Source organism: Aythya ferina, assembly GCF_964211825.1.
Source record: "Aythya ferina genome assembly, chromosome: 13".
In the NCBI taxonomy this organism is placed as follows: domain Eukaryota; kingdom Metazoa; phylum Chordata; class Aves; order Anseriformes; family Anatidae; genus Aythya; species Aythya ferina.
In genome coordinates, this window is record NC_140311.1 from 1,978,528 (window position 1) to 2,003,840 (window position 25,313).

At 50.9% G+C, this 25,313-nt stretch overlaps 1 protein-coding gene and 1 long non-coding RNA gene across 2 annotated transcripts; one reads left to right on the plus strand and one right to left on the minus strand.

Annotated features, from left to right (window-relative positions):
- The first annotated feature begins 808 nt into the window (after positions 1–808).
- SH3BGRL (SH3 domain binding glutamate rich protein like) lies at positions 809–24,930 on the plus strand. Its single transcript, XM_084534649.1, has 4 exons — positions 809–1,157; positions 15,856–16,041; positions 18,538–18,618; positions 22,093–24,930. Exons 1-4 carry the CDS (start codon positions 1,113–1,115, stop codon positions 22,123–22,125), a joined length of 345 nt encoding a protein of 114 aa, XP_084390775.1. The 5' UTR covers positions 809–1,112; the 3' UTR covers positions 22,126–24,930.
- On the minus strand, positions 14,376–15,838 carry LOC311443960. Its single transcript, XR_014697581.1, has 2 exons — positions 14,997–15,838; positions 14,376–14,965 (listed from the first exon to the last, which is right to left on the minus strand). It is a non-coding gene; the product is annotated as an uncharacterized lncRNA (long non-coding RNA).
- Positions 24,931–25,313: the final 383 nt, after the last annotated feature.

Here is a 25,313-nt window from a genome sequence, read left to right on the forward strand (position 1 = left end):
ATGTGGCTGCTCCAGCCCCGCCTGGGCACCAAGGTGCTGCCTAATTCATGTACACCAAGTGAGAGAAACACAAAGGCAGAATGAAAAGCATCTCCTGTAAGAACGATGGCAAAGGAGTGTTTCTAACATCGAGGTGGAGGCTCCTTAGGGGCCACCACCTAAAGCTGGAACTTAACCCGCTCCTTGATGTCTGAGCTGCCCCTGTCCTGCCCTCGCTTCTCTCCCCTCTCACTCCCCAAGATAAAGTCTCCACACCAGCAGCTTCCTGCCTCCTCTTCTTTTCCACAGCCTTATCTTTAGCTCCTGATTCCTTCCAGAGTTAGACCACATCAGATCTAAGCGTCTGCCTTTCCTTTTACAGCATACGGGTGCACAACCTGCTGCTGAAGGCCTTCCCTGCCCCTTGTGCTGTAGGGTGCTCTGGGAGCCCAATCTTTGTAGAATTGGCATATTTTTGCTTCTGACTCAACCGAAAATGGCCCTCAGGGGGCAGAGGCAGGAGCTTTGTCTGAGACCCCTCACGGTCTGTGAGGGTTTTGCTCGCCCTTTTGTGGGAGCTCTGAGGAGCCGCGCAGCACCCGGCGCACCGGGGTGCCCGCATCGCGCACACTTGGATTTCACCCCCCCTGAGGGAAGGGATCCCTGACGCAGATTTTCCTCGGAAACCGCCCATTTCAGCAGGGCTCGCTGCTTTTCGAGGCTGTGAGCCCCGGGGCCACCGCCCCTACGGCCGAGCCCAGCGCCTCAGCGCAGCCCCTTCCCTACCCGCCCTCCATCCCCTGCACGTCTCGCGTGGTTCGTCGGGAACTCGCCTCGCCCCTTTCTTTCTCTCTCTCTCCCCCCCCTTCCTTTTGCCTTTATTTATTTATTTTCTCATTTTTGAAACCATTCTCTCCCCCTCTCTTCCGGGCCGGCTGGCTGTGACTGCCGCGGCGTGTGGTGGGGCGAGGCGGGGCGAGGCGCAGCCTCCTCCCTCCCTTTCCCTGCCTCCCTCCCTCCCTCCCTGCCTCCCTCCCTCCCTCCCTGCCTGCTCTGCCCGGCTCGGCTCAGCTCAGCTCGGCTCGGTTCCACTCCTCACACACCCACCCGCCCTATCCCGGCTCCCCCCCAGCATGGTTATCAAGGTCTACATCGCCTCCTCCTCCGGCTCCACGGCGGTAAGGGGCTCGCCGGGAAACTTGCGGGGGCTGGGAGTGCGGGAGCCCCGGGGGGGAGCCGTGCTCGTGGCCCCCCGGGGGCTCCAGCTCCTCGTAGCGGCTGTAGGGCGGCAGCACGGATCCCCTATTGCCGTGCCCATGAAGTTGAGGGCCGGGTTGTGCCTCCCGGCTGGGTGCTGGGGGGCTGCTCCGCCGCCTGGCGGGGGATGAAGCGCAGCCGGGAGCCGGGCTGGGCACCGTGGGGCGGCAGCGGGCTCGGCCAGCGGGCTGTGTGTGGCCGTGTGTCCGTCCCCGTGTCTCTGTGTGTCCGTCCCCGTGTCCGTTTGTGTCCCCGTGTGTCCCCTCTCACAGCAAAGCCAACAAAAAAAAGTGCGGCTCTGCCCCCGGGGCCAGCCCCGGCTCAGCGGCAGCGCCCTGAAGATTGCCGGGTTTCTCAAGGAAAGATGCTTGGAGCCTAAAATCCAGGGGGTTGTCGCATTCAGCGCCAGTGTGGAAGACTTGCAGGATGCCCACGAATGCAATCAGAGATCGGAGACTTCTGCTGAGCCGCCGGCTTCATGGTGCTCGGCCGTGTCAGCGTGCTGGGGTGCGGGGACCCAGCTTCCAGAGGCCGGTGACATCCAGGAGGAGGAAAAAAAAAACATCTTTTACACTGAATTCTCCTTCCTCGGTTAGCACAGCTGCTGGTCTCCAGCCCTCAGCAGCAGAACCAGGCAGTGGTGAGCGGTGTGGCTGGGGGCTGGCGGGGGCAAACCCGCCTTGGGCTCTGCTGGGGGAGAGGAGCAGAAGCTCATCCCTTGGGCATCCCCACGCTGCTTCTCTCCCCCTGTCCTTTTTTGTGGCCTCGGTGCTGCTGCTGACATCGACACACTGATGCCGGAGTCAGAAAGCCGATGATTATCTGATGCCAGTCTTGAAAGTGTCCTGAAATCCTGAGTGACTCGCTCATGAGGGGGGGTCGAAAGGATTTCCGCTGGCTTGTTGCAAAATTATCAGCGAGAAGGAAAGAAGCAGTCATTAGCAAAGTGGAGATGTAATTCTGCCTTCCTAATACAGCTGTTAATAGGTTTCCAGTTGACAGGCTCTCTTGCTGTAGATTCTTATCGGTGACCCCTTAATGGCAGTTATTGATTTTGGGTTTGCGTAGCGACGCCAAGCTCCAGGGATACAGCCACTGATCTTGACTGCATTTACCTGGTTTTAAACAAGGCCTTTAATTATTTGCTAAGTGGTATCTGCGATGGCGTTTTGTCTGTGTGGATTGTGCGTGTCACGAGACGCGGTGCGAACATCCCCTTCCCTGCCTCTTAGGGTCCCTCGTGCATCCTTGCCGGTGGAATTTGGCTATTAGCATTGGCGTGGTCTGTTTGTATGAAATGTAAGCATAACAAACACGTAATCACCAGTTTTGTTACATATGTATGCCCAAGCCCAGGTCCAAAGCGAGTACAGTTGAAGTGGTGTCGTGGTAATGAGCAGGATTTGCACGTTCCCGGTTTACTCAGCACACCAAGGGTGTTTCTGTTGGCACGGCTCGAGCCTACCTCACCGGGTGGCTGTTTTCTTTCTGCTATAAGAATTTTAATTGATGCTTCAACTTAAAGCAGAACGGAGAGGCACCTCGCTGAAGGGAAAGGTTGAGCGTTCGCCTGCAAGGCGCTCTATGGGCATCAGTCATTTTCCTGTCCTTTAAAGAGGTGTCTCTCACTCCTGCTACGATGGCTTGGTACCACCAGCAGCACCTGAGGTGGGGTTACTTTGTTTTTTTGAAAGCTAAATTTGCTTGAGTAAAAGCAAACCAGCAATAAATATAAAGGCGCCTCCTTCCTAGAAAACGACTGCCTGGTTTCTGCAAGCTGCTGGAGCTTTGGTGGGGCTCTGGAAAGCGTTAGCTCCCACTGGAGGGGAAGGGCGCTGCGGCTGCTTCGCACCTTGCAGCCTCGGGCTGTGAGTCTTGGAGGGTGCCCAAATTTTGTGGTCTTCTATTGGCAAAGGAATACTTTGCTCTGCAGGATAATTTTCCATATCATATTTTATAAAGTGTTTCCCCGAGGCGCCGTTCTCCACAATGTTTATATTCGATAGCGTGTATCTGCGAGGAGGAATTGCTGTGGGATGTTGGTGTCTACGCAGAGGCACCTCAGAGTGCGTTTCAAGGGATTTCTGGTGAAGTACGCCTTGCTGTTAATTCCTCGGTGCCTGTGTTGTGCGGTGTCTCATCATGGGTGGTACTGTGCAAAGTGTGTCGGAGCTGCCCAGCTTCCAACACCAGGAGTTGGGAAGTACCCGGCCTTATCTCTGTTGTGCTGCGCTGGTTGCAAAGCCCAGTGTTTGCTTTTTGCTCGTGGCTTTTGCTTTATGCACCAGGTGGTGAAGGTAAAGGTGACTGTGTGTGATGTGGTTTGTTGCTCAGAGCCAGAGATAACCGAACGTACCGAGAGTTTATCGTTAAGGACTCGGGCAGGCTGTTATAACTGCAGTCCTGGTCCGGCCTGCTATTTGGATTTCACCCAGGAAATCAGAGCATCGTGGCTACAGCTCAGTTTGAAGGCTGAATTTGGAAGTCCTGAACCAGCAGATGCCCTTTTCCTTCGCTCTTGCTCAGGATGGACTTTGTGCCGGCGAGTCCCAGGCGGGAGTGAAGCAGCATGGGTGGCTGTAAGCACGGCGAGGAGCTGCAGGCACCAGCCACAGGAGCCCAGGGCCCTCCAGGAGGCTCTCCGAGGGACACACAGCCCAAGCGAGCAGCGTTCCTCAGTGCGAGGCGGTGCTGGAGGCCACGAACGTGAAATGGCAGCCGCAAATGCCACATTCAGGAGCGCCCAAGCGTTGACTCAAGCAGGCTGCGAGGCTGAATTTGGCTACGGGCTTCTGTTCAAATCCTTTAAGAGGCAAAAGGAGGAGAGGCCAGGGAGTAATCGCCTCTTCTGCTGCGGGAAGAAGAATGTGGGGACTGAAGAGGCTGAATTGCTCTAGTCTGTGATTTACCCCGTTGGCATTTAGGTACTGTGCTCTGTTTGGGGAGGACGTTGCTGCAGCTTCCCTGCGGCACCAGGAGAACTCGTGCGCGCCTTCCCGAAGGCAGCCAGACTGCTGCTTCTGTCCACCTCCTGCGGAAAGGAACCAGCTGCTTAAATTCTTCTCGGGCTCATTTGTTGCCAGCAACTGCACCATTTGAGAGCACGGGTGCCCTGGTGTGAGCTGCGGCAGCGTGCGGGAAGCCCCCTCCTGTTTGGATGCTGTGCAGCTCCGGATCCGGCCCCTGGCACATCTCAGGCTCCTGCTGGGTAGGGGTGGCTTAAAGAGAAGAGGAAGTCTGAGTTTATTTTTTCATTTGCAGAGTCAGGGATGGGAAGGTTTGGGGCTTGGTGTTTCTTTTGTGCTGTTTTATTGTTTGGGAAAGGGTCTGGGTCTCCTCCCCGCCCGCCAGGAAGCACAGAGGAAAGCAGCCTGTGCTCTGCCGTGCCAACGCGTGCTAGCCATGCCGCCTACTCTTCTTCTCTCCTCCCCAGAAGCACCTTCTGGTGGTGCCACGGATGTACAGCTGGTGCTTTGGGCTGGAACTGAGGCAGAACAGCTCAGAGGCAGAACAGCAGGGCTGTCTGTACCCACCTGCTCTCTCCCTGCTCGTCTTCAGCAGCTCGGGGCTTCACGAGGACTGGCGAGGCTGCTCCCTGCTTCTGCAGCAATCCCCCAAAAGTGACAAACGGAGCTGGCTCTGTGCAAGCAGCCTTGGGGATATCCTGTGATAAGCAGACTTCATCTCCCCCTCTCTCTGCTCAGAACAAGGCTTGTTCTGGATTTGAGCTCTCAGGGTAGGAGACACGATGCATGACACGAATCCAGCGAGACAGCCGGGGTGCCTTCCATCTGTCTGGTGGCCGTCCCTTTTTTTTTTTAATGTCATTGTTCCAAACTCTAGATAAGTCGAATGTTTTTCTTCAAATGCGGCATTCAAATCCCTAACTCAGCCAAAGATTAAATTGGTTGCAGTTGCTGCCAAAGTTGTAATGGATCGAAACACAAAACATCCTACCGTGCTTAACTGCAAGCGGTGCCTGGGATGACGCTCCGCAGCTGCGGCTGGAAGGGGTTTTGTGAAGACTGCCTGCCGGCGGTGTCTGCAGCCAGCACGGTGCTTGTCCCCAGGCAGGGTGGCAGGATTTGTCCCCCTGTGCTGCTGGAGAAGGAAGAGCTGGCCCGGGATGGAGGCTGAGCACCCTCAGCTTGCCCCGTTTGCCCCAGCCCCGGTGCCCGGCTCCCCCCAGGCGCGTCCGTGCTCAGCACTTCTGCAGCGTTTGCAGAGCTGAGCAAGGAAGTCCCCTTGTCTCGAGGCATTAAAGTTATGCTCAGAAGATTCCTACAGAACTGGCATGCGTGTAACGAGTAGAGGATGCCAAAACCAAGAGCCTCTGCAAGGCTATTATTACCGCTCGTTCCTCCCAGAAAAAGAGGGAGCAGGGAAAGAGACAAACGGAACCAGGCGCACATCGATAGGTATCAGCTGTTCAGGCTCAAGACAGCCCTAAAATAGTCCCTCTGTGATAGAGAGAAGGGCTGAGGATGACGGGCTTCCCGTCTTAGCAAGAGGGACGGGGGCTCTGCAGTTCGGAGCAGCCCCAGCTCCTGCCCTGATCACTGATCTGAAGGGGCTTTGTGTGCCCCACGGTGCTCCCACCCGCACAGCAAAGCTACATGTCTGTAAGCCCGGCTGTATTCGGTCTGGGATTCAATGTAAAGCACCTTTCTCATCAGATCCTTCATCAGACCCAAGAGAGTTTTAATTGTAACGCTGCTCTTGTTCGTTCCAGAGAAAGCCTCCGTCCAGGAGCGCGTCCTCTTCAGGGCAGCACGGCAGGAGGCTGCCAAGCCTGGATTTCAGAAGGTGGGCAGGGGACGTTCAGGCTGCCAGAAGAGAACATAAAGAAAGGGTCAACATCAAGCTGCAGCCCGAGGCAGAGCTGATGCTGTCTGAGTGCAGCCGAGGCAGCCTTTGGGTTCTGGCTTACAGCTTGGTGTTGGGCTTGGTTTTCCTTGTGAGAAGTGGGTGTGATTTCTTTCATTAGCTCTCGGAAGGCTGATTTTATTTGGGCTCCTTTTGCACATGTGAGTGCCGCCATGCCTTAAATTCTGAAGGCGCTCGAGCGTAACATTTGAAGTGTTACCTGCCAGGGGATTTGCTGTTTGAGGTGCTCTGGCGCCAGGGCAAAGAGAGGAGCCAACGGCAAACGAATTTCCAGAGAGAAACTCAGCCGCTGGGGGATAAGAGGGAAGGAGTTTTTTTTGGCTTACATGGTCGATCACACTCCTGTTAGATAAAGCAGATAACGATCAAGAATTTAGTCACAGGCAACCCGCAGAGAGATGAGAAAGGTGATGGAGGCACGGCGTGAGCAGCCTGCCGAAGGTGGCTCCGGTGGGAAGAACCAACCTGTGCAGGGCTTGAAGCTGGTTACAAAATCCCCTATCGGTGGTATAAACAGCAGGTGAAATGTTGGGAGTCCTTAGGACCAGGGAGAGCAAAGTTAAAACAGTAGCACTGCATGGATCTGTGGTGGGTCTGTGTCTTTGTTAGGCCAGGACAAGCAGTGAACAACACCAGAAAAGATGCTGGGGAGCATGAGGTGAGCACTGCATGAGAACAGCCAAATAAAGTGGAGTTCGGTAGTAGAGAGAGGGCTGAAAAGCACAAAAAAAAGATAAAAACCACGTCCGGTGGGGGAGAACGAAGAGGAAGTGGTTGCTGGTGACTCCTCGCAGCACAACAACGGGGGGAGAGCGGGGAGAAGCTGGGTGCCTCCTTTGGCAACGTGCAGCTCGGCAGAGAAACGCCGTGCCAGAGGGTGTTGTGTGTGGCAAAGATCGCCCAGGTTCAGGAAGCAGCGAGACAAATGAAGGGGGAAAATCTGCAAAGGGCTATTAGGGCTATTAAAGGGAATGACTACACCTCTGACTCAAAGCTGCGTGTTACTGAGGCTGGGAGAGGGTAACGTGGGGTAGTCGGCGTGCTCAGTCCCTTGCTGTGCTCTCCCCTGGAGCCTGTGGCTGGCGGAGGCAGGATGTTGGGGTGGACAAGAGCTGGATCTGACCCAGCAAAGCTGTTCAGCGCTCAGATGAAACTGGCTCTGCTCCCAAAATTATGTTAGCAGTGTGCGTTTAAAATATGTGAGGCTGTGTTGTCCGGGGAAAAAAATGTTTGACGGAGAAGAAACGTGTGTTTGTGTTTGGGATTTTTTGGTTTGCTTCCAGTTTGGTGTTTATTACAAATACCTGCAGTTCTAGCACTGTTAGCAGGCTTTGTAGCTGGAAGTTTCCTTCGAAATGTAAGCGGGCTGTGACTCTGCGTTGCATGCAGGCAGAGCGATGCGATTAGGATCTTACCTCTGCTTCGCAGACTCCGAGACGCTTTGAGAGGCTGCAGACATGGGAGGAACTTTTAACCGTATTTGTGCCCTGTATCTTAGAAACCAGGAAGAAAATAGCAGCGGTTTAATAATAATTCTCCCTTTGCTTTCCTTCTGAGCAGCTGCAGTTCAGCACAGGGCTGTCAGACGTGCCATAGGAAGCTGCTGGCTATGCAGTAGCAGGGGGTAGACACCGAAACCTCAACATTTGGGTGCTGAAAGACTTTGCACAGGGAAGCTTTGTTGTCAGGTCTTCTTTTTAACATCGGAATGAAATCCTCCATGGGCTCCGGGTCGGGGCTGAGGTGTTTGGTGGTTCCTAAATGTCATGGCTTTGCAGCACCAGCAGCAGATGCTGATACACCTCACGTTTAGGGCTAGACAGTAGGGCAGATTTATCAGAACCCCTCCAGCCGTAGGTCAAAAGGAATTGGCAAAGCCCAGGGTAAACAGCAACCGGGCAGCCCCCGGGGAAAACAAGAATGGTTTGCACTTAAAGCCACGTTTTTATGAGAGTTGTGGTTTCCAGGCAGGTTTAAACAGCGCGTCGGTGTGCACCTCGCAGGATGAACCTTTGGCAGTGGGAATGTCGCTGGGAGCTTTGCCACGGACTCCAGCAGGGCAAGGTTTTACCGGGGAAATCCTTAATGCTGCTTATGTGAGATCGCTGCTGTCTGCGTGGTGCGAGGCAGCTGGCAGAGAGGGCCAGGAACAGGTAACTCAGGAACTCAAAATACATCCCAAAGCTTTCTCAGGGGACACGGATGGAAGTGAAGTTGCCGTGAAGCTGATTTATGGGTAATAGATGCAGGATTTTTTTTCCCTTGGCAGGAAATACAGTATTTATAAGTAAAAAGGACGCACAAAATAAAAAGGGGCAGGTTTACAGTCTTGCTTGCTAGCGACCTGATAATCCTGGTTAGGAACTGCAATGCTTTGCCACCCCGCAGCGCAGATAAGCACGTCTCGTGGTTCTGCTGGCTCACTCCGCGAGACCTTTGGACCCGAGCAGTCTTTCTCTAAATTTGTTTCCTTTCACCGCATTAAAATGTGTCGGGAGGTGGCTGAAGGACTCTGCTTCTCCTGCAGGGGACCCAGGTTTGAGGTGCACACGCTGTGAGATGCTCGAAGGAGGTCCTGAAGGCTCTGCGGGGGATGCTCGCTGTAGGAATTGACACCTGCACCAACCGAGGAGCAGCTGGGTCTTTTGTGGGAGCAGGATTAGCAGCATGGAAGGTGCTAGGACAGCCATGGTGCTGCCAGCAGCCGAGCATGAGGCTGAGCCCGAGGAACACGAGGGGAATGCAGCTCGCCTGGCTGCTCGCCCAGGCCCGGAGAGATCCGTCCTCCAGCACGCAGCAGCTGGGGGCTCGGCCTTTCCGAAAATGAAACGCAGTTTGTGTTTGTCTCAGGGCTCGGTCGTGGTATGCGAACGCTAGATTGCAGGGAGGCAAGAGGAAGCCTGTGGTTTTTGAAAAACAAGAGAAGCAGGGTGATAAGAGAGACCCCAAAATGTTCCGGACATCGTGGGTGGCTGTGGGGTGGCCCCGGTTGTGGTGTGAGCAGCGCCGTGCCCTCCCCCTGGGGTGGGATGGATGGTGGCAGCTCCCTGTGGCTGTGGGTGGGAAGAGCTGAGGGAAGGACCTTAGTGTGGTGGAAAAATGTGCTGTTCCTGGAATTCCTCACTCCAGGATGTCTCCTGATGGGTGCCCCGCAGAGCAAAGCCCCAGTGCCAGCTTTCCAGGCCGAGGCAGCAGAGGTTGGGCAGCTGCTGCTCCTGGCAGGCAGCTCCTGGAAGCTTTCTGTTATAGGTGGCTATTTTTGATTAGACAAAAATGATCTTTATTGTCTTCAAAGAATTGATTTGGTTTAGTATTTGCATAGCAGTCATCCAAAAGACTTCTGCTGTGGGATGCCTCTGGTGTGTGAGTTCTCTGAGGGCAGAAAGTGATGCAGAAGCACCTTGGGTGTGGAGCAGGATCCCTGTTTTGTGCCGCATTTCTTCTTAAAGCCAGTTTTATTTAAAGGCAATGAACGCCTGGCAGTACAGAGTCAGTGAAACAGCAATTCGTGCTGTAAACCCTCAGTCTGGGCAGTTAATGTTTGTCATCTTCTGGGGAGTTTTTGGCTGCTCACGTGGTGCTCAGTGTGATGGCCTGGCTGGAGATCAGCCTTGTGCGTCCATGTTTAAAGCCTGCCTGCGAGGCTGGGCTGGGCTTTGTTTGGTCCTGATTGCAGGAACGGCCAGAAACGATCCCTCACCCAAATACCAAAGCAAACAAGTGATTTGGAGAAATAAAATTACTGCTGACAGCTCAGGGGTGGCAAAAGGCACACCCAAAGTCACCCCAGGAGTCTGTGGCAGAGGTGGCCTGCCCTGAAGGCCTTTATTGCTCCTCCGCCCTGCCAGACCTCCTCCTGCCTGAGGACGTGCCATGAGTGGGCTTCTGCCTCCTTCCTCCCCCTCTGCTTCTGCTTCTTTACCCCCCTGGAGCTGGGATGCTGTTTCCAGGGGCTCTTTGGGCCTTTGGGGCCTGCCAAATCCCACTTCTGCAGCAGGAAACGACGGCGCGTCATAACCACGGGGCTCCTAATGTGCTCCTGCCTCATTAATGGCCAGCCAGGTAATGGGGCCTGTGTTCCCGCAGCTTGAAGCTCGCTCGCTGTTGGGTTTGGAGCAGGCTCCCATCCGAAGCAGAACTCAGGCCTGTAGGGTAGGGGCAGGGTGATCCTCCCTCCACTCCAAACCCCACAGCTCCCATCCCCAGGGTGATCCCTGCACGGGCTACCTGGGGCTCCACAGCCTTGAACTAGGGAAAACTTCTTCAAAAAAGCAAAAGGCGTGAGAGAAATGTGTGCAAATCGTGGCACCATAAGCTATATTTGTGCGAATATTTGAATATTTTCAGATTTGTGGTGAAACCTCGCAGTAATATTTTGCATTACTTCTGCTCTTGGAGTGCTTCAGCAGGCTGCGGCTTCCCCAGAGAGGGATATTTGGCATCCTGGCTTCCACACTGCTTCCATTTGGCACTTTGCAGAACTCACAGAGGCCTCTAAAGCAAATGCTGGAGGGATGCTGCTTCTTTTTTTGGTGAGGAAACACAACCTGACTAAAGAGAGGGTTGGAGCCAGCACGTTGCACCCAGACTGCCCGCTGTTCTGTGAATTGAGACGGTGGGCTTGTGGTGAGCTGGACCCTCGGGCAAGACCACCCAGGAGCTGCTGCTGTGGTACGTGGGCTTTGGTGGTCCCAGGAATGTGAGAAAAGCAGCCACAACCACCTGGGGGGCAGTGAGTATGAGGCAGAGCTGAAGGAGCGCGCACGATGTCGCCCTGGTTTTCATTGGGGCCAAGAAATGAAGAAAAGCTTTGCTTCTGATTTTGGTGGCTCCAGCAGGAACAGAGCTGGGTTTTCATCTGATGGAGATCATTTCCATGCCCTGGAGCAAACCTGATGTTGATTAAAAGGGACTTTTGTAGATCATCTTCAGGTCTTGTTGGTGGTGAGGTGTTCGGTGTGTCGGCGATGCAGGAGCACCCCAAGAGCCCCTGGAGAAGCAGGTGTAAAGGGATGAATGGATTCTCACTCTACTCTCCCAGGTGCCTGGATATTATTTGTTCAGAGCAGAATTTGGCTCGAGATGTAATGCAGAATTAATCCTTCAGGTGCCTTCACAGAAAGTAAGCTTAAAACACATTAAAAAGTCATCAGGCCTTCATTAGGCCGCGCGGCTGCAGCTGCTTGCCAGGAGCTGCGAGGATATAAATAAGGAAACGCTCCTTGTCCTCGCGCTTGACTGATAGCAGAGGGATCTGCTTCTGGCCTCTGCAGGAGGAAAGCAGCCAAGCAGATCTCTGATGTGGGGCAGCCACTCGGTTCTGACACATTTAGGGAGTTTTGGTGCCTTTGCTTTTCCAGCCTGACCGCAGCAGAGCTCGGTGGCATCGGTCGTTGTGTGGCAGAGGACCGCGGCCTCTCCACTCGGAGCTTCTTGCTGGGGGATTTAGCAAAATTTCAGGCCTCGGGTTATTGAATGAGTGCACTTAAAGTGGCGTTATAATCTGTAAAAGAAGCTTGTAGTTTTGCTCTCGTGATTCGGCTTTTCCCTTTCTGTAATTTCCTACAGCTTCTGGAGCACGCTGCAGGCCGGTTTTGGGCAGAGCAAGTGCAGACAGAGCCCATCCGGACACGGCCTCATTTCTGGAGGAAAAAAAAAAAAAGAAGAAGCACGAGTACAGTATGAGCTTTTCCAGCCCCTTGTGTTTGGTTTGGGTCACATAAGTTCGTGGTGGTTTCAGTGTTTGTCCTCGTCGCTCCTTGCAGAGCAGCAGGCCAGCGCTGGAAGAGCCGCCGCCGGCCTTGCTGCGTGTCGCGCGTGGCTTAAAATAGGCAGACAAAGAAGTGGCGTGGGCTCTGCGATGATAATTGCCCAGACCTAAAAATAGGAGGATGTTCTACCCGGCAGGGGGAAGTGAGAGAGACACCCGCAGACGTCCTGCAGAGCTCTCATCAGGCCTTCGGTGCTGCGGGTGCCCTCCAGTTTTCCACCCCTTGGCCGCGGCTTGCAGCGATGGTGGCCACCAGAGCTGGCACCTCTGAAGTTTAAGGTGATCCAGGGCAAAAATCTGCTTTGTTTGTGTGAATGGAAGCAAGGAAGCTTGTGTATAAACACCTGCATCCTGAAATATTACAACAGAAACACAGAAAGCCCTAATGGAGCCCAAGAAGGAGCCTGCTCGGGGGTTTGCTGTGGTGTCCTGGCTGTGGGGTGTGAGCTTCCAGGGAAGCACAGCGGGATTCCCCAGCCTCAAAATGCTGCCGGGAGCTGCCCACAAGGTACCGGGAGCTGAAATCCCCGCTCTGCCTGCAGCTGATTTCCAAGCATCAGCTTCTGCCCCAGCAGCCTGCATGAGGAGAGCTGTTACCATCAGAAATGTTAAAAAAACAGCGCACAAAAAACAAAGAATGAACTTTTTTTTTTTTTTTTTAAATTCCAAGAAGCAACCATGAATAGCAGTCGTGTTACCGCAGGCACGTGAGGAGGGAGAAGCCGCTGCTGCTGCTGGACATATTTAGCCTGCTGTCTGCGCTGGGAATGGGCAGGGCGAAATAAAACTATGGGGAAGCTCTGGGAGGGGGCACCCGTTTGGTGTAAGGGATGAGTTGTACCTTTGCAAAAAAAAAAACCAAAAATGTGTTTTTTTCCTTGCATGGAAGTGAGGACCCGGGAATGCCCCGTGCCGTGTGCCAGAGCCGCTCACCGGCTGGAGGCAGCCGCAGAGCTGGGGCCACAGGCTCCGAGGGCTCCGGGGGCCAGAAATAGACTTCCAAAACACGACTCTGGGCCAACGGGGAATTTATTTATAAACTGAAGAAATAACAAGGCTTAAAAACAAAGCCCTGCTTGGCCAGCAGCGCAGACTAGGCTATTCTTTTCCCCGTCTGTGCCTACGTACACCAAACAAGAACTGTCTTCGAAGCCCTTTTCACCAACGCATTTAAACGCGGCTTTCCTGGCAGCGGGGCACCAGCAGCTCGCAGGACCCCGAGCATCACCCCCAGCCCTGCACAGCCGAGCTCCCTATGGGACCTGCTCCTATGGGACCTGCTCCGGGGAAAGTTTTGGCAATCCTGGCAGCTTTACATCATTTTCTTTTACTGCTGCAGGTGCTGGGATTGCTTTGGTCGAAGGATTTGTCCTGGCAGCACGTCGGTGTCTCACCCAGCGCTGTCAGAAGCCTGCTGGTCTGGGCAAGCTGCTGCGAGTGGAATCGCTTCCTTGGAAGTGACCCCAAAGAACAGGGCCAGGCTTTTACTATAGTTGGAAGTGTTTGCTAAAACAAACAAAGCCTTGGATGGCAAATCGATGCACGTGTAGGTGAGCCTTGGTGAGCGAATGCCAGATATTGGCACTCTTTTTTTTTAATTAGTAAAGATTTGAAGGAGAAAAACCATTTTGAGGCAGGAGTGCCACAGCGTTTTGTGGGAAGTGCTCTGCCCATTTTGGGGCTGAATTTCCATTTTTGATGGATACAATTTGTTGCCCAACATCACCCAGCTCTGCTCCTGACAGCTTTGATGTGGCTTTTATTGCGTTCGTGCTGTCATCCAGGGCTGCAGCTACCTCCTGGAACAGAGAATTAACTTCTGGTGTGGGTTGCAAGGAGGGACAATAGTTGTGCCCGATCCTAGCTACTTCTTTCATGGGGCTATTTTCTGCATGTTATCTGTTCAAAGGTTGATCTTTCATGGCTGTCTTGTAACTGGAAAGGAAGAGAATCTTGAAACGTGAGAATTTCTCTTAAAAACAACTCCTGGAACCATGAGCTTCCAGTCTGCTTGTGAAGGTTTTGAATGCAAAAGGTTCCAGGTTTGTGGCAGGAGTAATGCTCTGTGTGAGGAGCCAGGAGGATGGTGGCGCCCGTGAAACCTCCAGCTCATTTATTTCTTTGGCCAAAAGCCTGGGGTTTCAGACTAACGCTCCATGCGTACCGGCACCTTTCCTTTTCCTTCCAGGGCATTGCCACCACCACAGAGGGAGAATTACCTCCCTTGACCATAGGCAGATGGTGGAGCAGGAACCAAAATGCCACGTTTGCCTTCCAGACGGTGCCTTTTCTAGCAGAATAAGCACAAGTCCCTCTCCAGGAGCTGCTCACAGGCAAGCCAAGAGGGTTTCGCTGCCCCCGCTGCAGTCACGAAGCGGGGACCCCGTCGTGCTACCTGTCGCTGAGCAAACAGCTCTGGCAAGCCGGGAGGTTTTTTGCAAGTTAAAGAACTGAGACTAATGGGAGCTGGCTTCATCCGTAATTCACAGCTGGTGGGAAACGGTTAATTAAAGGGTAATTAGGTAGGGAGGAAGAAGCCTCCGTTTATTCCCGGGTGGGTCCGTGGCCTTGAGCGCTGGCTGCCGGAGTTTACAACTGCAGGGACCTTTCCCATACTCCAGTCCTACGGAATAGCTGCTGAAGGAAGTGCTGCCTCCTTTCTCTTTGACCTTTATAACACGACGGAGAAAAACTTTCCCCTCCTGCTCTGCCCCTTGTTGTTAAAGGCAAACGAGGAAGTCTCGTACCGCCGGGTGCGAGCGTGCTGAGAAACGCTCTGGTGCACAGCCTGTGACACGAGCGACCTCCTCGGGGCGAGATTAACCTGGCCCATTTATTTATTTTCAGCCCTGATAAAAAAAAAATTGCTAATGCACGGCAACGTTACCCCGTGGGATCCTTCTGCTGAGAGAAGCACACCGGGAGGAATCCATTGCCGTGGCTCCTGCACCAAGGGAGCTGGAGGGAGGCCCCGTTGTGCTGTGCTGTGATAGACACACAGGGATCTGTCTGTCCTGGTTGCTAACAGACCTCTCTGAAGGGAACAAATTTCCCATGAAGTCTCATTTTTCCCTTGTTTCTGGAAACAAGGGAAAAATGGGACTTCATGGATCTGGATGCGCACAGTTAGAATTTCCCTTACGGCACTAAAGTCGTGCAGAGGAAGAGCAGAGCGTAAGCAGAACGTCTCTGCCCCAGGAAGTTAATAACTCACGTTATGACAGTAATAAAAACCACCTTTCCTGTCCATGGCCAGCACAGTTTTTGTTTCACAGATCCCACTTCTGGCTGGGGTGCCGTGGGAGCATGCAGGGGATGAGCTGTGTGGGTCTGGGGTCTCACCCCAAAGCTCTCCTGCAGGCAGAGCTCGCCGGCTTCTTGTCCAGAGAACCAGGACCCAGAATTGCTTTGGGACCTGACTGCTGGTGAGACTCAGGGTGGTCTGTGTGGGTTTGGCTGTGCAGACCCTTAAAGCTCACAGCACTGCCCTCTGTACGGGGGCAGTGCCCCTACCCCAGTCCCTTCGATCCTATTGAAGACAAGTTAGGGGATTTCTTGTGAAGAAACCCACTCTGTGAGTCCTGCCGAAGATCAACCCTTCATTAGGGAAGGGGTTGTTCAATCACTCTGCATTCAGCACCCACACTGCTTGGCAAACTTCTTCAGATATACACAGAAAAGGGGCTTCTGCCTTCCCCGAGCCCCCAGCCCACCAGGCGGGATGGGCTGTGCCTTCACCACCTCCTTCAGGCCTATGCTGTCTATGTACGTCACCCACAGCCCCTCGGGTGGGGCTCTTTAGAAGATGTTTATATTTTTTGTGAGAATTTTCTTCCAGTTTTCATTTTTCAGCCTGTTTTGTACCCCCCCTGTTTCTGCACTGACCCCCAGAATTGCAAAACCACCGGCGCGGCGCGACTGATGTTGTTTCTCTCCCTCCCTCCCTCCCATCTTCCCGACAGATCAAAAAGCAGCAACAAGATGTTTTAGGGTTCTTGGAAGCCAACAAAATTGAATTTGAGGAAAAGGACATCGCCGCCAACGAGGAGAACCGCAAATGGATGCGGGAGAACGTCCCAGAAGACAGCCGGCCCGCCAGCGGCAACCCGCTGCCACCGCGGCTCTTCAACGACAGCCGCTACCTCGGGGTAAGGCTCGGATAAGTGTCACCTCCCCTCGGCCCCATCCTCGTGCTGCACTTTATTACCCTTTTTGCAGCACTTTATAGGAATCTGGCGGCGTTGCAGCAACCTGTAGCCAGCTCCGAGAGCCGCTCTGCCTGCACGGGGCTTTGCGTGGGGATTTCGGATCGCTCCGGTCCGCTGCTCATCTCGCAAAAGCTGTGCTGCTGCGAAGCGGTGCCTCCCATGGCAGAGATCAGTTTTCTGATCCTCGGGACGAGCCTTTGGGTTCTGCTGGCAGAACGAAGCCCGTTGCGGTCCGCTTGCTGCAGTGCTTTGAAAAGATTAAAAATCACGTCGCGAATCCCATTCCTGCCCGTAATTATTTTAATGCTTGATCAAAAGTATGCTGCCCTGCAGCACTTGTGTTCAGCAGGCCATGCTTGAATGATTATTAGATTAACTGTTAATTTTATTTTTAAAACTTGATATCTTCTGGAGGGAGCTCACAGCGGGCGTTGTTCTGGTGCTGTGGCTTTGTTTCTAAGTCGTTTCGAAGTCTGGTGCTGAGCTCCAGGTCTGTCATTCGGAATCTGCCAGCTCGGGACCTTTGCGAGGTGATGCTGAGGCCAGTGGCAGAAGTGATTTGTAATGCACTGCCATTTTCTGTGTGCTTGTAAGAAAAGGAGAACTTGAAATAGTTCCCACGGTGAGTTCATGTGCCTCTCGGCTTGCAAAATTGTACTGATGGCTTGGACGTGGACAGAGCTCAGCTTGGAGGGACAAACGTGGCGATTAATGGCCGTCTGCAACCGAAAACAGAGAAGGGGAGAGTCCCTGCCTTGTGTTTATTTCACCCCCCCAATTTTGGCAGGTGCCACTTCCAACTTTTGCAGTTTGGTGAACTGATGTAGCTGGGTTCAAGTTACCAGGTTTAGCTTTCCGAAAGGCGAAAGTTATTCTGAACCTGCTTACATCTTTATTTGCTTCTCCTCAAGCATGAACTTCCTTGTCTGTCCCATCGGATGCGGTGTCAGTGGCAGAGGTGGGAGCCAGCTGAGTGTTACTGGGCTGCGAGCTGGCACAAACCCTGCCCCTTCGGCACGGGCATTCCTTTCCTGCTGGGTGCTACAAAGCCGCCTGCTGAACTATGCACCGGCCAGATAAACACCCCCTTTGTCATCCAGCAGCCCCAGCATATAGCAAGCACTGCCCCCAGAGGGGCTTCGGGAGGATTTAGCACAGTCCCACGAGTTTCTATCAAACCACCACCCGAATGCTTGGTGTGCAAACGGAGCAGGACGTTGACATCCCTGATCTTTAGGCTCCAGCGCTCAGTTCTCTCGACTTCCCTCTGTTCTGGCTGCACCAGCCCCTTCTGAGAGGTGCCCCTGCCCCGAGCACGCCGCAGCTCCTGCAGCCCTTGCTGTTTCAGGCATGCGGAGCGCCCTGCCCTCAATGGCAGCTCCCTCCCAGACTTCAGCCCCTGACTGAGCCTGCTCCGAGCTGCAGCCTCCCCGGGGATCTCTCTGCCAGGACTCCTGCAGCAAAACATTCCCCAGCAGAGCTGCAGAAAGCCCGAGCTGCTGCTCCAGCTGTAAGGCAGCAAAGGGAAGACATAGGTCAGGTATGTGCTGAGTTTGGAAACTGGAGCTCGGGAAGTATGTGGTAACTCGGGCAGTAAGTCGACTTGCACAAACGTTTTGGGCTGATTTGGTCAGTATTTGGCAACTGCTGTTGCTGAGCCACGCTGGGGTTTTTGGCTCGCAATTTCCTCAGTTAGCAGGCAGCTAAGCCGTGCTGTTTGTAAACCACACACAACTGCATTCTCCCTCAAACACTAAGAAGTCAGAGAAGGGTACTCTTTATTCTTTCATTGTTTGCACCTTAATTTTCTTGGGAAGTGGCCGTGTGCATACGTAGAGCAGCCACATGCCTGTGTCAATCCAGTGCCAGACAGCGAGAGGCAGAGCCCTGCACCTTTTCATGGGGCTGACGCTGTACATCTTCAGCACGTGAGTAGGATGGTTTGACAACAAGCAGCCTGCCCTGATTTCGTTTGTTTGTGTAGGCTAATCATTCAGGGCAAAGTGTGACGAGGACAGGTATATTCTTAGTTTGCAGGTTTGAATTTAACTTTCAGGAGTCACTGTCCACGGCTGCACAGTCGCTGTTGGCAATGGGTGACAGCACCACGGTGCCTGGCATCGGTTTCTGATGGCAAGGAGCGGGCTCAGCCTGGTCCTGGAGGAGGGCAGACCACGGGTTGTTCTGGAGGCTGTCACCCTGGGAGAGGCTGAAGCACCTCACAGCAGCATCTTGTTGCTCCAGATCCCCAAATTCCCAGCTCGTTGCTTTTCAGACAGTCCAAACCCTACGGCACCAGTGATTTTGCATCAGGCCACGGGAAGCAGTTTGCTCAGTGCAGGTTGGGTACCACAACAAATTGTGCTCTGATTATTTCTCAAAATTAACACTCCTATCTTTTGTTTCCTCCCCCTGGCCCTCACCCCCATCACGCAGGATTACGAAGCCTTCTTCGAAGCTCGAGAGAATAACGCAGTATATGCGTTTTTAGGCTTGACTGCGCCACCTGGTTCAAAGGTAGGTCTGCTTCTGGCAGGATATTTCACATTTCTGTGGTTGTCCCAGTGGATCTCCCTGCTGGCCTGATACTCAGTCTCCAGAGACCAGCTTTTAGGCTTCCACATCACAGCAACAACACGCTGTTGTTGTGTGCTGGTTTGTTTGGAGGATGCTCTGTTCCCTGGAGGTATCTTCCTCCCCCTCCTTCTACCAGAAAAACTCCGTGTTCAGTACTGATGTTCTTTTGGTGTCCTCACTGTGGAGCCACCCTGCAATTTTCCAAGTTAATGGGAAAGCTTTCATCGCTTTAGAAAAAAAAAAGAGCTGGTTCGAGTTCTTCACCAGTATTAATTATCTGTTTTACCATTGGATTTTATTCTTTTTTAATTGCACAGTCCTGGAACAAGAGAAGAGTAGTTAATATTTCTACTGATGAATGCACAAGAAATTTGGATGAAAAGATATTGCCACGAAAAAACAAATTACTTCAATTCAGTGAAAAAAAAATATTCATGTGAAGCTTTGCTGAGACTTTTGTACTCGAAAATACCTTGAAACCAGAGTCACTGTTTTTGAAATAATCTGCTCTTACTTCAGAGTAATTTTTTCCTCCAGCTTGCTATCTGAAGCCTTGTTTTCCTTGCCAATTACAAAGTGGGCTGCTGCTCTGCGGAGGCAGTGGGCTGGAATTCTGCTTTTGATTTTGATTGGATAGGACAAGCCTGCTTTATATGTTTCACTTGAGGGCAGCAGGATCCTCCAGGTCACTTCGGTTTTCTTGTTCCGATGGATAAACACGCCGTTTCCTTTCAACTTTAGTCATGTAAGAGTTGAAGGTCACAGTGTGCACATCACTCAGAGACCTAATTTTAAAGGTGGATGATGATCAGTTAGTATTAAGCGTTAGAAGCTGCAGGTCAGACTGAAGCAGACAGTTTGGGGAGCCAAGCTAATTCTGGTGGTAACTCCACTAACGAGAGGTGCAGTGAGGAAATACTCTGCCTCGTATGGGGTTGCAGAGAGCAAACCCTGGGATATGCACCCCAGCTGCACACAGTGTGATAGTTGTTTAAATCCTGTTTAAATTTCTCAGAATATCTGCACAGTGTTGCACGAAAGAGAGAGCAGGATGGAGCCAAGGAGAGAGAAGGCAGCCCTGAGAGCACAGGGGGCAGGAAAGCCCTCATCTTTCCCCTCACATGCAAGGTCTGGGAAGGGCAGTGGTCCTGGAGAGCAGTTGGTGCCGTACCATAATGGGGTCATCTGTCTCTGTAACATTTATAAACATCAATTCTTTCCTGACCCGCTATGTGGGTGCTCTGGCAGGAACAGTCCGCTCGGTTTTTAGCTGCTCTGATTTGTCCTAAAGGAAAAAGAGGAGTTCTGAGGAGGAGGAGGAGCATGACCACAGATATTCTCTGCTGTGTTTTCACACTCCCTGCTGCAGCTCGGAGCCGGTGAGGGCAACCTTTACAGGAGCACCTTCGTGCCCAGCACATTCTGCAGTTGTGCTGGCTTTCGGTATCCATCCCACAGTTACATGATGCAAAAGGCAAATCAAGCGGATTGCCCGCTGCCAAGGAGGAGGAACTGATTTGTAGACGCTGCAGTTGGCATTTAGAGCAGAGCTGCGTGCCGCCGGGCTGTGCTGGTGCAGTTAACACCATCCTGCGTGTTGCTAGGGGAAGGGAGAGGAGCAGAGGACCAAGCTGTGTGCTCCTGCACGAGAGGATTGCCTTGGCAGCAAACTTCCACTAAAGGTCCTTTTCCATCAGTTCCCACTGATTTAGGAAGGTGATTGCGAATACAAAGTTCCAGCATTAAAGCTAAAGAAAATGAAGAGAAGGGCTCAAAAACGAGCATGGAAATGCCAATCACTATTTCTTGAGCCTGGGTGGTTTGTTCCTGGGAATGAGAGAAATGCCAGGAATCCTCCTCAGCTCAGCAGTGCCTGTTTTGAGGAGATTTATTTGGTCCTGCATTTTCTAAGCAAAAAAGGAAAAAAAGAGAAAGAGGCTAGGTGTCACTTCTCCACTGCTTATGACTGCTAATGGAGTTGTTAGGAAGCCAGCAGAACCATCCCCTCTTTGTTACCATTTCAAGAAGCACTTGTTTATTTTTTTTTTTCCCGGGCTTTGTTGTCCTCTCTTATCTCTCCTCCCCTATCACCTGCCTTTTCTGCCAGGAGCCGACAGGGTGCCCAGGCACGAGCAGCGAACAGATAACAGAGATAGGCCTGGGGCTTCCTGCCCTGCAGGCTGGGCTCACTGCCTGCCTCCCCTCTCCCAGCAGTCTTTCAGTCTCTCAGAAGTTCCCTTCTTAGTCCTCTCCCCCTTTTTTAAATGTTTTTGTTTTTCATACTGTCTCACGTTAATAATGCTGTTGTTAATCTGTTATCTTCTGTATTTCTGTGCAGTCACCAAAGCAAACAACTTCATTACGTAAAAGCTAAGTTTAGCAGATTTCCTTTAAAATAAACCACACTCTCCACCCTGAAGGGCCACAGCGAGAGCTCAGTGACTCCGTTCATCCTTCTGTAGGCCACGTTGCTGCTAACAGGTCATTAAATTAATCTCCAGTCAGAGGGATGCTTGTGGAAACCATATTCAGGAGAAGAAATTCCTTGTGCCTTTCTTCTGTGATGTTATTTTCCCATTTGTGTGACCACCTCATGAAAACCAAAGACTGAAAAATGCAGGCTGTTGTTTTTGAAGGATTGCTCTGAAATGTACTGAGAAGTGTTAGGGGCTTCTGGTGTCTGCTAAGCTGCTTCAGCTGCTCCTGGATCTCAGTGGCTTCAGAGGAGTGTTCTCATAGAGCTGAAGGGCACCAGCTCCGTACCAGGTCCCGAAAGAGCTGCGGGCTGGGAGCCTTGGGCACGAGGAGCAGGTGGCAAGCAGCAGCCCTTCCCAAGGAAGGCATCCCTGCTTATCAGCCCCCTGGAAGGCAAAAAGCTCAGTGGTTGCTTCTGATAGTTTGGTTGGGTTTAGTTAAAAATAAATAAATAATAAATTCTCTCTCTCCCTGTACCTCTTCTTCTTATTTTTTCCCAATGTGGAGACTCTTTTCTTATATATGTAATATTCTTGTCTATCCCTGGTTCTTCCAAAGGTCTTTGATCTCTAAATAGTTCTCGTGTCGTAACACGAAATGAGGCATACTCATTTTATCTGCTCTCCTGTTATAAACTCTCATGGTCAGAACTGGCCCTGGGCGTGTGTGCCAGGAGGCAGAGGGAATGTGAACAACCAGCACATTCTTGCAAGTCCTGCTGGAGCTAGGTCAGAATTGGAGGTAAAGCCAGTATGGTGTGGGACATGGTTTCTAATGTAATTGTAGCCAGTGGGGACTCTTTGAGTTGGGTTCCCTGCTGTTCTCTTCTTAATAATGTACTACTGCAACTTTCTTGTCATGTGCTGGTGCCTAACTCAGGTATGTGTAAGTTGCCATCCTTTACAAAGTACTAATTTATATATTTCTGTTCTGTTTCAGGAAGCTGAAGCGCTGGCAAAGCAGCAAGCATGAATTTCGACTGCCTTAAATGTTCTGTAAAGGGAATTTCCACAGCTTTTTATAAAATAGTAAAATTGTCTCTGCTTCAAGAAATATAGATGTGATTTCTAACATTTGATTGGTGCTTGCAGCATTCACCGTATATACTGCAAATCTGAACACGATATGAAAATGTGAACATAAAGGTAGAAAGCACGGGGTGTTATTACCGAGTTGTACACATAGGAAACTGAAGCAATTGGACACGAATGACTTTCACGTAGTTTAAATTGTCTTGGCAATTCGTCTATTTTGTGTAAACTCCAAAAAACTATTGTACTAACAACGCAGATGTGGTTATAGCTAGGGATCCAGCTATTTAAAATATGGAAAAAAAAAAAAAGCACCAGTATCACACCTGGTCAGATACCAACTTAGTGCCTGAGTTGCCTCAAAAACGTTACGGAAATACACCGTGATTTTCAGCCTCTTTAGATTCTGGTTTCGGATGAAATTGTAGGTGGTGTTGTGTAGTGTAACCATTGCAGTCACTTCTGCAAGTTATGTTTGTTCTTTTGTAGGATGGGTATTTAAGATTTGTATTGTAACACGCTGTACAGATGATAACAAAAAAAAAAAATGCCATGTATTTCTCATTTAAGTGATCCATGTGGGCTCTTTTGACAAAGAAAAAGGGATTTGGGCACTGGACAGCCTTTCCACTGGCAAGCTGATCAGGACAGGTAGCTGCCTGAGCACGCCTTCAGTGCGTGTCTGCGTGCAGGAGTCAGTGCACATCGAAGAAGTATGTCCTAATTCCCAGGCAATGTTGCAAATAAGCCAAAATGGCCAGAAATGGCATTTCCTTACCTGTGTAAGGGTGAACGCCTTTAATGTATTTCTCTACAAAAATACCAATTCACACTGCTTATAGTATTAGGCATCTTAATGCATGCTCAAGTAGTCAGTAGATGAAAATAGTATTTTTTCAAATCAGCAAAGTTAAATGGTTGAACAGCGAGAGCTATTGTAATTATCCAAGATTTTTTTTTTTAAGGTTTAACAACTTATTTCCATTGCTATTGCCATATCATGAGGCTATTACAGGAGCTGCGAACCTATTCAAGTGTCTTGTATTGGTGAATTTACCACGTGCAATATTAACCTGTCTGCCCTCCCAGTGCTCGCGAGGTAGCCTGGATTTCTTGGCCGCGTTCTGCGAAAACACAAATAATTACAAGTGCCCTAAAGGATAAGAAACAGGTTTTAAAAATGTGTGGGTAATTTAAAATGCATTATGCACCACATAATGTACTTATCCCCCAAACGCATCAAAATACAGTTAGAAAGGTAATTAGGCCTTGCTGTAATTAGAGGATCCTTCTAATTGCTCTGCGCACACACATTTTGGTTTTCTTTGCTTTACGAAGGAAGAGAAGCAGGTGGCACAGTTCAGCAGAAGGCTGCAGCGTATCGTGACAGCGCGGTTAATTGATGTTTATGCTGTGCGATGCACGCAGCGCTTCTTCAAGATGTTATGAAATGGTTCAAGGTTCATGGTTTTGAAGTCTGACATTAGGAGCAGGGTAAAAGTAAAAACCCGGGTTTACAAAGATGCTCTAAAGTGCAGTAATTAAATACTTCCTTCGCATTTCTTTGGGGCTTTTGTTCATTCAGGGAAAGTGCTCGTTTTGTCAACATCTGTTAAAACAGAGCTGCAGCTTTTTGCTCTGGTTGGAGCACAGCTCTGCTTCGAGAGGGTTCGTGAGGAAACTCCCACGGATGTCAGAGTGATCGGGATCGAGCGCAGAGCCAAGCTACTTAAAATCATATTTATTTCACATTTTATCTCTTCTGATTTGGGAGCCAGGGAGTTGGTTTGGAGCTTGTGCTGAAAAAAGCAAGCACGCCATCAAAATACACATGGATAGATTAATGTTGCCTTACCTTCAAGATTTACACACACAGTTGTGCTTTTTCTTTAACAGGCTTTATCGGTGATTACTGAACTTTTGTGAAAGTTATGTTTAAGATCTTGTGGAAGTTGGGTTGCTTTTAAGCCCCGTGTCTGATTTTTGTTGTTCACTGTGATTTCACCCTTTTAAACTGAGGTGATTTTTCTTTCTTAACACTGGTGTAATCTTTTTCTGTCTAAACCAGTGGTCAAGTTTTTGAGAAAGTAATTGAGATACTCTGTGAAATCTCGTGAAGAAAGTGGAATTTGACACACGAGTCACTTATCCACCCATGCTGATTTGCTGTGTTTCCTGTGAAAAGAAAGTTTTGTGAACTACAGGCATTATTTTGAAGGAGCTGTAACTGAAAGTCGCTGCCAAATCCTGTCAGCTCAGCGACCCAAAACATGCTGAACAAGGTCAGCCTCTGTTTCTGATGGTCAAGAAAACTGCCGAGTTAAGAAAGCAAAGTCACTTCCCTCGTCGGGTCCCCCATCCTCGCCATATGGTAGCGTTCAAACTGTATCAGCATTCCTAAGAGAGCTCTGTTGAGCAAGACTGAATTATTTCTTTGTCTGGGGAACAAGGCACCAACACAAACTGAAAAATACCTAAAATATTTCTCTGTTGTGGGGCTGTGTGTAAAACGTGCGTAAACTTTGATGCGGATACCTTGCTTGGATTTAGGAGTGCTAGGAATGTGTTGCCTACCTGCTATTTTTCTAGTTCATTTACCTGTCTTAGGTTAATGATGGGCGCAAGAACTGAATTTGTTCGTTTCTATTTTTTTTTCCTATGTAGATGGCCGGCAATGAGGATTTAACTTGTAATATTAACCATTCCTGTATCATTCCAATAAAATTGTTTTAAATGCTTTCTCACACTATTGACGTTTTGTCTTTTTTTTTGTTTGTTTGTTTGTTTCTTGTTTCGTTTGTGGTTTGAAGCAGTCCTGTGAGTTTAGAGAAGTGTAGTCCTCAAATGAAAATATTTGACTTCAAAGTAGGGGATCTACACAACAAACTGAAAGTTAAGCATCCACTGCTGCACGTTCAATCTGTTGGATCTCTCACCTCTTGCAGCTAATGGGTTTTAATTACTTGGGACACACCTACACAAAAGGAAGTCTTTGGAGGTTTGGAGGGTTTTAGGAGAGCACTGAATACACTTTAATTAAGCTGCTTTCCTCTTCTTTCCCTAAGGCAGTTACAAACTGAAAGCGGACAGGGCAAATCAGCTGCACCCCATGCCTGTAAAGCTTGCCAA

Bases quoted from the DNA above. Each gene is read 5' to 3' on its own strand.
- SH3BGRL (XM_084534649.1), top strand. From the start codon at position 1,113: ATGGTTATCAAGGTCTACATCGCCTCCTCCTCCGGCTCCACGGCG. The intron at 1,158-15,855 runs GTAAGGGGCTCG...TCTTCCCGACAG, and splicing joins CCTCCTCCGGCTCCACGGCG to ATCAAAAAGCAGCAACAAGA. The intron at 16,042-18,537 runs GTAAGGCTCGGA...CCCATCACGCAG, and splicing joins ACGACAGCCGCTACCTCGGG to GATTACGAAGCCTTCTTCGA.